Below are 11,833 nucleotides of genomic sequence, written 5' to 3' on the forward strand. Positions count from 1 at the left end.
ATAATTTAAGAATTATTTAAATGAGTATTTCTGTTCCTTTAAGAAATACGGCCAAAAGCACCGAGGGGGAGGGGTAAACAACAATCCAACATTTTTAAGGTGGAACGAATAGTTCGACGAATAAGGAGCTGGAGTCAGCCTCGTGTTTGACGACGTGACTATCTATTTTAGCTATTGAGAGAAGAAAAGGGAATCAGCGATCAATGAAGAACAAAGATAATTTTTTTAATAGTTTGTTTCTGAACAGACAGCAGATCTTTGTGATTCTCGTGGTTGTTCATTTTTTAAACCATCGTTCAGAAAGTTAAAGTAAAGTCTAGAGTTCAGACAGTGAAAATGGCTTCACTACATTTATTTCCAGAAGAGCTTTATTGTCCTGTGTGCAGTGAAATCTTCAAGTCTCCTGTTCTTCTGTCGTGTGGTCATAGTTTCTGTAAAGAGTGTCTTCAACAGTTCTGGAGAAGCAAGGAAACTCTGGAGTGTCCAGTTTGTAAAATAATATCATCAAACAATGTTGTTCCTCCTAATATGGCGTTAAATAACTTGTGTGAGTCGTTCCTGAAGGGGAGATATAAGAGTCGTTCATCAGGATCTGAAGAACTCTGCAGTTTACACAGTGAGAAACTCAAACTCTTCTGTCTGGAGGACAAACACCCTGTGTGTGTTGTGTGCAGATATGCACAGACACACGCCAATCATACTTTCAGACCCATGAGTGAAATTGGTCCATCATATAAGGTAAGAAAGATTTATTTCTGAGGATTAAAGCTTGTATTACTACGTACAATACATACTGTCTTATAGATTTTCACTTTAAATTTTAGGAGGAACTGAAGTTCTTAAAAGAGAAACCTAAACACAAAGAAAACATTATAGGAGAGAAAACAGTTCAACACACCAAGGTGAGGATTGAGTCTTTTGACCTAGGCTATTCACTAGGGCTGCACGATACTGGGAAAATATGTGATATGCAATATTGTTGTTGAGTATTGTGATAACAATATTTCTTGCTATATAACATTTCCCTAGAGAAATACTATTTTTATTAAACTTTTTTTTTTTTTTTAATTTTTATATGTAATGATCATACTAAAATAAACATATTCAAAGAATATCTCAGTTTTTTCAGAAGGAGTTACACTTGCAAAACTTGGTTGTCTGTGAGACTCTGTTATTGTTTGCATTTCGTTAGCAGTTTTGGTGTATTTGAGCTTACACGTTTTGAAGTCTTCATATAACTCTCTAAGGTTGCGTTCCAGATGACTGGAGGTTAGTTCCCTTTTGACATGGGCAAAAATTTTCGGCACGACTTAGTGACACAACACTGTCACTATCGCGTTTTTTGCGCGTGCAAATTCATTATTTCAAATGCAGTTATATTCCAAATGGAAGCACATTTTTCCAGGCCCGCATATGCCGCGACAAGATGAGAACATCTCAACTTTTCAGAATGCCGTAAGCTCACCGTGTCACAGTGTCTGGTTTGTGTTTCCCTGGGTAACCACTAGAGGTCCTCTTCCCCCACGGTGTCATTCACTCATAAGTACATTTCCCATCATCCTGTTCTGTCACTCATTGATCATTGCACACAGCTCCCTTGTTAGCCGTCCCTTGTTAGTATCTGTGTGTATATATATACCATGTTGGTTTCAGTGTTTGTCACGGAGTCCTTGTTACATGTCATGTCACTTCCGAGGTTCTGGTTTGCTGGTTTCTTGTTTTTGTTCTTGTGTTTGGATTGACTATTCTGGAGTTTGACCCTTGCCTGGACTGGTTTTGTGAGTACGGATTACCCTAATAAAATACTGCGAATAGATCTTACCGTTTCCCGTGTGTATATTGACACACCGCAGGTCATGTGACAAAAACCAACCGATCAGCTTCGGCCTTTTCGTAACAACATCGAAAGCTCGGCCGAACAACTGATCATAGCAGTACAGGGCGGGTTTTTGTTTCTCATCTCCATAAATTTATCTAATAGTAAAGCTAATGCAAGGGCTAGAAATAGTCTCGGTTACTAACGTACTGTAACCTCTGTTCCCTGAGATGAGGGATAAGAGATAAGGCTAGCTTACACTATGGGAGAACTCTTTTTCTCGAGAATATTGAAGCCACATTTTTAAAACGCAGTGCAGCTGCACAGCAGACATAGATGAGCGTCAGCATGGTCATTGGCTGTGTTGCGGCCATTGGCTGTGCTGCGGCAACTGCACGAATCTATGGCGAGGCGGCTCAGACGCGTGAACCCACCAAAATGCCCGTCAGAGCCCGCCAAAATGGGCATGGCTTATGGCTATAATCGCCCATACCTCGCCTATGGAATCCAGGTTTAATCGACTGAAGCGATCCTTGCGCAACTTCTTTTCACTTGACTGCTTAGACTCCACATGTGAAGCGGAGACAATGTCTGAGACAGCGGCTGGATGTTCTAATCTCTATCCCCGCTGACAAAAAAGTTAAAATCTGCAGTGTTTTGAACACGCAACGAACGCGCAACGCGGGGTTTTCCTTGAAGATGGATATCCAGTTGTGTCCAGAAATGTTGACGAAGAATGGCTGTTAAAGGAGGGAATGCGTCGAACATGTTCTCCAACATTCACGAACACCATCCCTCCCTGCAGATAAAGCTCCATTTATAACTTAAGGCCGTATTATTTCCGTGTTGCTGAGGGAATTTACAAAATAACGCAGATGTCACGTAAAATGCGCGATTTGATAGATGGATGAATACATCTAAAATATAGCTGTGCAATAAATCAAATCGCTATATGAGCGTGTCGATTAATATACAGCGCAAAATTTTTTATATACTATAAACCTGCTTGTTCTGTCATACAGTAGATATATACACTAGATGTCGCATTGGCTATATATCTGTATATATCTATGGTTCTGTTTAATAAACCATATGTTCAACCAAAAAACCCTATCTGGTTTCATTCATCTAAGAGTCATTGTAGCTGATGATGATTATAATAATAATGATTTAATACCGATGATGGTTTAATACCGTATACCGTATACCGTGAAACCGTGATACCGTGATATTATAGAGACGATTATCATACCGTAAAAATCTAAAAATCCGTTACAACCCTACTTGTATTGCGTATGGCTAGCTTACGCTATGGGAAATCCCTTCAAAATGCTGTGCGTGCTTAACTTCGCTCCTTACTGTAGCCAAGGCAGATGCCTGAGACTCATAGAAGAATAAAGTATGAATCCTAATATAAGCCAGTCCCCTGATGAGCTTCATATAGGGAATATATATAAGAACCTTAGTTCAATTGGCCAGAACCAGACATGTGTCGAGCCCTATGGCTTAGGGGGATGTATTTTACGCTTTATACTAAAAGAACCCTCGCTTGCAAAGCGGGCACTTCCAAGTTATACAATCTCATAAATGTGGACGACGAGGCCCAGCCGGCCGCTGTACAGATATCTTCAATAGGTATTCCACTTGACCAAGCCCATGACGAGACCATACCTATCGTGGAATGAGCTCTGACGCCTAAGTGGCAATTAAGGCCCTTAGACTCATAAGCCAGCGTGATAGTGTCCACTATCTAGCACGATAATCTCTGCTTTGTGACGGCAAGCCCTTTAGTGCGGCCGCAAAAGCATACAAAGAGTTGTACCAACTGTCTGAATGAGGCAGAACGTTCCAGATAAACTCTGAGAGCCCTGACAGGGCAGAGTAAATTCGCGTCTTTTTCGTCGTCTGGCGAGGAAAGAGCTGCCAGCGAAATAACCTGTGCGGAGTAGAGAGCACTTTAGGAACATAACCATGCCTTGGCTTAAGGACGACTCGAGGCAGGAAGCGCTTACTGATAGCGCTTGTAAATCGCCCACATGCTTAACTGAAGCCAGCGCCAGTAAAAAAACGGTTTTGAGCGAAAGCGGCTTCAGGTCCGTAGACCGAAGCGGCTCGATTGGGGGACCCTTCATGGCTTCCAGGGCCTTGGAGAGGTCCCAGATAGGCACAGAGGGGGGTCGGGAGGGTTTAACCTCGTTGCCCCTGTAAGGAAGTGCACAATGAGGTTGTTTCTTCCTAGTGGTTATCCGGCCACAAGAGTGTGAGATGCTGTTATGGCCGCCACATACACTTTGAGCGTGGAGGGGGTGTGACCCGCGTCCAAGAGCTCTTGCAAGAAGGCGAGTACACTTGGTACTTCGCACAAGTAGGGGTCCAGGCTCTGTGCTGCGCACCAGCCAGAAAACACTACCCATTTCTACGCGTAGAGGCACCTAGTTGAAGGCGCTCTTGCTTAAGTGATGGTTTTCAGCACCCTATCCGGGAGACACCCGGGTACCCGTTGAGGGGCCATACAAGGAGGGCCCACAAATCAGGACCTTTTTCTACCCTAAGTGAGCGCAGGTTGTGCTGAGCCCATAGAATGAGATTATTGGTCATGATGTGCAGGTTGTTTGATCTGAGACCATCCTGGCGATTTATGTAAGACACCACTGTCATGTTGTCCATCCAGACCAGGACATGGTGGTCTTTTAGATATGGGAGGAAAGCTTTCAGTGATACAGCCACCGCTCTCATCTCTAGACAGTTTATATGTAGGCGCCTCTCTGGGCTTGACCATAGACCAAAGATGGGCCTGCCCTCGTAAAGGGCCCCCCAACCTAAGTTGGAGGCGTCTGTCGAGATCACTTTTCTCTTTGAAACCACACCCAAACTCACGCCAGACTGATACCAGTCGGCCGCTTTCCAGGGAGCCAGGGCTTTGATGCAGCCGTGGCTCGCTCTGATTTGTAATTGGCCAGATCGCCACGCGCGAACACTACATGTTCAGTAGTCCTAGCTGGAGTACTGATGATGCTGAGGCCATGAGACCCAACATCCTCTGAAATCATTTGAGGGGCACATAGAGTCTATCACTGTGCCCAGGAAAGAAATAATCTGGCTGGGAGACAGTGTGCTTTTGGAAGCGTTGATCCTGAGACACCAGGCATTCTAGATGGCCGAGGAGCCAGGATCTGTGAGTTATCAACTGCGCCTTCGATTGAGCTATAATCAGCCAATCGCCGAGGTAGTTAAACACTCGCACTCCCCGCTGTCTCAGTGGTAAGTGCTGCGTCTATATACTTCGTAATGTATGAGGTGCCAGTGACAGGCTGAATGGTAGTACTGTGTACTGGTAGGCCTGACCCTCGAAGGCGAATCTCACAGTTGAGACTCGGGTAATTCACATACGAGTAATCTCTAAAAGTAAAAGTTACAAGTCTAAAATTTTGAAAGTAGAATCGGAGGCTTAGGATTCGATGTGGTATAAATGAGTCCTTCACACGAGTGTTTTAAGGACAAAAACCTGACAAACATCTTGAAATACATCACCTAAACAAAGTTTTTAGGCGCGGTAACTGCATTATAAGCGGGATAATTGACTCTAGGCCGTTGAATTATTAGAAAAAAATGCATACCCGAGGTGTATCTCTGCTTAGGTTATTTCTGCATTACCACCTCAGTGTGACAATGACAATGACAATTTATTTGTATAGCACTATTAAAAACAACAGCTGTTGTTCATTTGTGAGCTATGTCCACATAGACTCACAAATCACATATAATGAGAAACTTTATATAAAAAAAAACTTTTGGGGTAGACAGTAAGGCCTGATTTGAAGAGCGTAGAGACCTTGCAGGCTTTTGTTCCATTAATAATTCTACTAGATACGTTGGTGCTAATCCATTTAAAGATTTATAAACAAACTAATACTTTAAATTCTACTCTGTAACACACTGGTAACCAGTGCAATGATCTTAGAATCGGGGTGATATGCTCTCTCTTTTTTTTTCGCACAGAAAACGGGCCGTAGCATTTTGGACAAATTGTAAACAAGATAGTTTGCTGACTAATTCCCAGATATAATGAGTTACAATAGTCCAATCTCGATTAAATTAAATAAAAACGTGAATTAATTTCTCAAGATCATGAGAGAAACGGTTTAGCTTTAACGAGCAGACGTAGCTGATAAAAACACGCTGTGCTGTGCACAAGCAAACTTGTGGGTCGTACTGCTCAGAAACAGCTTTATATATAAATCCTAACCCACAAAAGCAAAAGCGGTTATGTGAAAGAACCTTTATTGTTAACAGGGATGTTGGTGCACATTTCATAATTTTATAATTAGGAAATATTCCATTGTACATAATTTACACATGACCATAATTATTGATGTATTTTTATGTTTCACATTACAGGACATAAATGATCTCATCAAGAAAAGCATCATAATTAAAGATGGAAATCCTGCTCGATATCGTCTGGAAAAAATGACAGAGAAAATGGAAGAATCTAAACCATATAGAAAAATAACATTTGGAGAGAAAGTCAAAAACAAACTCCATAAAACCATTCTGATGGTGGGAGAAACAGGAACAGGAAAAACAACCCTGATCAACACGATGATCAACTACATGTTGGGTGTTCAGAGAGAAGACAAGGTTTGGTTTGAGATCACAGATGACCAGAGTGACCGATCATCAGCTCACAGTCAGACCTCCATCATCACTGTTTATGGGTTTTATCCACAAGAGAGTCAAACTGATCTAACAATCATCGACACACCAGGATATGGAGACACTCGTGGAGATGAGAATGATCAAGAGGTCGCCAAGAGTTTGCTTAGTTTATTTACATCTGAAGAAAGTGTTCATGAAATAGATGCAGTGTGTCTGGTGATTATGGTACAACAAAATCGACTCTCTGACAGACAGACGTACATATTTGATTCTGTTCAGTCTTTATTTGGGAGAGATATTGCTGAAAACATCATCTTGCTCTTCACACACTCAGATGGAGCTCGACCTAAAAATGTCCTGAAGGCTGTTAAACAGGCTAAAGTCAAGTGTGCCGTGAATGAACAGAATCAGCCAGTGTTTTTCCTGTTTAATAACTGCCAGTCAGAAACTGCTGATGAAGAATATGAAGAAGATGATGATGAAGATCATGAACAGAGGCGGATTCAATCATGGAATCGCAGTTTTAGAGGAATGGAAGGATTGTTCAAGTTTCTTGAGAGTGTAAAACCAAAAACCCTGATGATGACTCAAGATGTGTTACAACAACGGGAGCAGTTAGAGGCAAATGTCTCTAATCTAAAAGAACGTGTTGAAATGACAGAACTAAAGAAAATTGAGCTGAAACAAACTCAAGAAGCTCTGGAGAAGAACAAGAAAGATGTAGAAGAAAATAATAACTTTGAGTATGAAGTTGAAGTGGAATATAAAGAGAAGGTTGATATTGATCTTGGTTTAGCCTATAAGGCCACATGCTGCAGCGTCTGTGAGGAGAACTGTCATTATCCAGGATGCTGGGGGGACAACATTGATCTCTCATGGTGCGAAGTGATGAAAGATAATCACTGTACAGTGTGCAGAAAGAAATGCCACTACAGCAAACACGTCAAAGAAGCAAAAATATATGAATCAAAGACAAGAAAGGAGAAAAGGACATATGAAGAATTAAAGAAGAAATATGATGTCAAAATTGGAGGTGGTGTGTCTTTGGTCCAGAAGCTGGAAGAAGAACTGCAAGAATTAGAGAAAGAGAAAATAAAGCTGGTGATTGAAGCTTTTCACTGTGTGGAAACTCTGCAGAAGATCACGCTCAACACTGATTCTCTTGACACACTTCAGCACATTGATTTTCTGATCGAGAAGCTGAAGGAAATAAATGAGCCTGAAAAAGCTGAAATACTGGAAGACATCAAGAGGAGAGCAGGAGAAGAAAAACAAGAAGCTCTGTCATACATTGCTAGATTTTAAAATATTTTAATAATCACAAATAATGCTTCATCTCAAATGATGCTGACACTGAAACTCTGAAAATAGGATCCTGAAAATATTTCTGCTTCGTTCATAAGCATGTCCTTCATGTGATGTTAAGCTATATTATCATTGATCATAATTGGAATATTGTATGAATCAAAATTTGTTCTATCATCACACTTGCTTGTATTTTCCATTTGTAAGTTGCTGCATAAACTGCAATAAACTGCATCTGCAAAATTAACTAATGTAAAAGTGATTACTGTGAATTCTGTATATTTGTTTATACAGTAAGATATTGAAATTATTGAAAAAATAGCAGTGATACTGTAAAAGCAAAAAAAAAAAAAAAAAGCCAGAACATTGTTATTCATCATAAAATGATGTGCATGTGATCATTTTTTTTATTTTTTATTTTTATTACAGAGTAAAATGACAAGACAAGCTTCAAACCCCCACCCACCTCTCCATGCATTCATACCACAATCATCCACACATTCATAGTGTTATCACAAAAAAAAAATCAAAATAGAAGGAAGCACAAGGCAAATCGAATAACATAAGAAAAAAATAAAAAATTAAATAAATCAATAATACCAATCAAAAATCAATAAACAAAATAGCACAGAATTAGCAAAACATTTATGCCATGACACATGGCGCATCTTTAAGAAAGTACACATAATATTTATATCTCTAACTCAAGTAAGCAGACATTCCATTTATTTTCATGCTCAGTTATTCTGTTGTTATTTCCTGCTATAATTGTTTCCAGCATATACTGATGAAATACTCTATTCCTAAAATGTTTTATACATAAATTTGATAAAGTTTTAGCTTTAAAAATAAAAAATTTACCCATCAAAATAATCATGTTCAAAAAGTGTATGCATTTACCCTCAAAGACACATAACAAAACATTCTGAGGTGTGATTTACAAAACAATATCCATAGACCTTAACCATAATTGTATACTGACCCAAAACTTAGCCACATGTGGGCAAAAATAAAACAAATGCATCAGGTCCTCCTCCTCATCCCCACAGAACCTGCAACAGGGATCCTTTTCTATTTGCCATTTGTACAGAGATTTTTTTGTTGCAATAATTTTATAAAAGATTTTAAGTTGAAATATTCTGGAATATGAATCAATTGTAGTTTTATAAATTGTTCTAAAATAATCTTTCCACAAAATTGGATCATTAAATTCATCTTCCCAAAACAGGGATGTTCTGTGTGGAAAAAGTGCCTGTAATATTTAAATTCCAAATATATATTATTTTATTTATCTTTACACCAGACAACCATTTAAGGCATCTTATTGGTGGAAGACAAACCTTTAATTTATTTTTCTTTTCATTTTGCAGTTTCATTTTCCAAGTTTTAGGAATTGCAGAAATCAGCTGGTTGAATTGTAACTGGTCGAGAGAAAACATTTCTCAAGTTTTCATAAGAAATACATTCTCCAGATAAATCTAAAAGGTCATTGACAAAAATTAACCCATTTATGACACACTCCTCCCACAACAATGGCTTGTCTCCAACCGTAATGTTTGAATTCATCCATAACAACTGTGTCTGAATGTCTTGAATTGTATCTGGAGGGTGATACTGGAAGTTCAACCAAGCTTTCAATGCATCCTTGAAGAATGGTGATAACTCTTTTAAACTTTTTTGAAATATTTTATCAATATTGCTTTTAATTGGTAAAAAAGAAATATATTATTCGAGAAAAAGGAAAAGGCAGAAGATAATCTCTGGCTTGTGTTCCATTGTTTGTTGTGATAGATTTTAGCAACCCAGGAGGCTTTCAAGGAGCAGTCCATCATTTGAAGATTTTTTAAATTCAGTCCCCCGTTATCATAAGAATTATATAGATACTGCCTTTTAATTTTATCTGGCTTATTGTTCCATATAAATGTGAATTTTTTTTGTTCAAAATGTTTGAAGAACTTCATACTAGGTGAAGGAAGAAGCATTAGTAAAGTGAGCAAATTGTGGAATTACTAATGTATTAATCAGAGTTACTTTCCCTTGAATTGTCAGAGAGTTCGCCCTCCAAGGTTGTAGAATTCTGTCTGCCTTTTCCATCCTTCTCTCATAATTAAATTGAACAATTTCTTTAAAGTTGTCAGGTAGATGAATCCCTAATATATTGACTTCTCCATTAATCCATTTAACAGGAACGGAACTTTTTAAAATAAAATTTGTGTCTTTTAATGTCCCAATTCTCAAAATGTTACATTTTGCAAAATTAGGTTTCAAACCAGATATTTTTGAAAAAGTATTTAATTCCTTTATTAGTCCTTCCAAAATGGATTGTGTTGGTTTTATAAAAAAGATTGCATCATCAGCATACATTGTTAGCTTAATCTCTTGACCATTTGGAAATAGACCTGATATATCTGGATTGTTCCTAATTTTAATAGCTAGAATTTCAATACATAAAATGAAGAGGTACGGTGACAAAGGACATCCTTGACGGACTCCTTCCGTTAATAAAAATGTGTCTGATATATGACCGTTATTGATAACTCGAAATCAGCAAAAAACAATAATCCTGGTTCCTGATGATTCTCATAAAAATGTATAGTGTCCAGTATTTGTCTCAAGTTATCTCCAATAAATCTCCCCTTAATAAAACCTGCTTGATTGTTATTTATAACATCTCCAATTATGTTTTTTATTCTTAAAGCAATACATTTAGATAGAATACGAGTATCACAACAAAGCAGGGTCAATGGACGCCAATTTTTTAGCCATTTGGGATCTTTATATTTCCCATTAGGATTTTGTTTTAAGAGTATTGAAATAACTCCCTCTCTTTGTAAATTAGATAATATACCTTGTTGAAATGAAAAGTTAAAGGATTCTAATAGGGGTTTTTTAATTTCTGCAAAAAAAATCTTATACATCTCGATCGGAATTCCATCGATATCAGGAGATTTACCAGCTGAAAATGAATGAATTGCCTCCTATAACTCCTGCTCTGTTATTTCGCCTTCACAGCTTAGGTTCTTTCAATGTTTGTTGACCATCTTCTTTTTATTTAATCATTAAATTAACCTCATTCCTGATAATACCTCCCTAGTTATCTTTAACTTTAGAAGCTTGTCTTTATCTTTATCTTAATCATACTTTTATTGTTACATTTTATATGTCACCTTGTTTTTTATAGCAAGGATCAAATTCCTTTTTCAATCAGAGGAAATGTTCTAATAATTCCAAGTTTCTAGGACTCGTACGGACCTGAAGCGGAAAGAGTGTTTACATGAAGCGGAAAGAGTGTTTACTTGAAGCTGAAAGAGTGTTTACTTGAAGTGGAAATAGTTTGAGAGCTGATCCAGTGGAAAGAGTGTTGCTGTGTATGTGTTATTGCTGTAGCGAGGCTACGGTGAATGCGTTGTGTGCGCGCCTTTTGTTTTAAGTGTTTTGAGTTAAAGTACGAGTCCCAGTCACACCGACCCCGTCTTCTTCCTTGAAGCTAAAACTAATTTCAGTTAATCAATATTCAAACCTTGTCTTTGTTGTCCTAAATATCCTAAACCCTACTTTGTGGTCGGTCTAAATCAGTTAATATCTCTTCTACTGTAGTAATAATTATACATTTACTTTTGTTATGTACATTATTATAATATTTTTTTCCATATTCATTTCGACGATCCATCCTCTCTCTCTGTTTCTCCCGGCTGGATCATCCACATATCTATTTGGCATATAGGTTTTTACAATAAATTCCTTTCCTGAGACCCAGCATTGAGAGCGCACTCATGCAACGCCAGTCGCTGAGATTTCCTAAAAATCCATGAACTACTATAATTTGTAACCCACTTAATTATTTAAATATCTTATTTCTTGTTCACTATATTTAATCTCCATATTTGACTTTTAAATAACTTATGTATGTACGAGTATGTGGCATGCCAGCCTGTTCTCACGCAAATGCGTCTCTATAGCACGCAGTGTGTTTATCGTGCAATTTATACGCGAAAATGAGTTTTTACGTGGATATGATACGCAGTTTGCGTGTGCATATGATACGCACTTCAT

At 38.3% G+C, this 11,833-nt stretch overlaps 1 protein-coding gene across 1 annotated transcript; it reads left to right on the top strand.

The window, feature by feature from the left end:
- The first annotated feature begins 110 nt into the window (after window positions 1-110).
- LOC306992513 (uncharacterized protein) lies at window positions 111-8,034 on the top strand. Its single transcript, XM_079601482.1, has 3 exons — window positions 111-738; window positions 825-902; window positions 6,215-8,034. Exons 1-3 carry the CDS (start codon window positions 337-339, stop codon window positions 7,778-7,780), a joined length of 2,046 nt encoding a protein of 681 aa, XP_079457608.1. The 5' UTR covers window positions 111-336; the 3' UTR covers window positions 7,781-8,034.
- The last annotated feature ends 3,799 nt before the right edge of the window (window positions 8,035-11,833 follow it).

The sequence above is a fragment of the Phoxinus phoxinus genome (genome assembly GCF_949152265.1).
Source record: "Phoxinus phoxinus genome assembly, chromosome: 24".
NCBI lineage: Eukaryota > Metazoa > Chordata > Actinopteri > Cypriniformes > Leuciscidae > Phoxinus > Phoxinus phoxinus.

What these genes read in the sequence shown, in the direction of transcription:
- LOC306992513 (XM_079601482.1), top strand. Translation starts at nt 337, where the DNA reads ATGGCTTCACTACATTTATTTCCAGAAGAGCTTTATTGTCCTGTGTGC. An exon ending in AAATTGGTCCATCATATAAG is followed by an intron (nt 739 to 824) that starts GTAAGAAAGATT and finishes TTTAAATTTTAG; the next exon opens with GAGGAACTGAAGTTCTTAAA. An exon ending in AAACAGTTCAACACACCAAG is followed by an intron (nt 903 to 6,214) that starts GTGAGGATTGAG and finishes TTCACATTACAG; the next exon opens with GACATAAATGATCTCATCAA.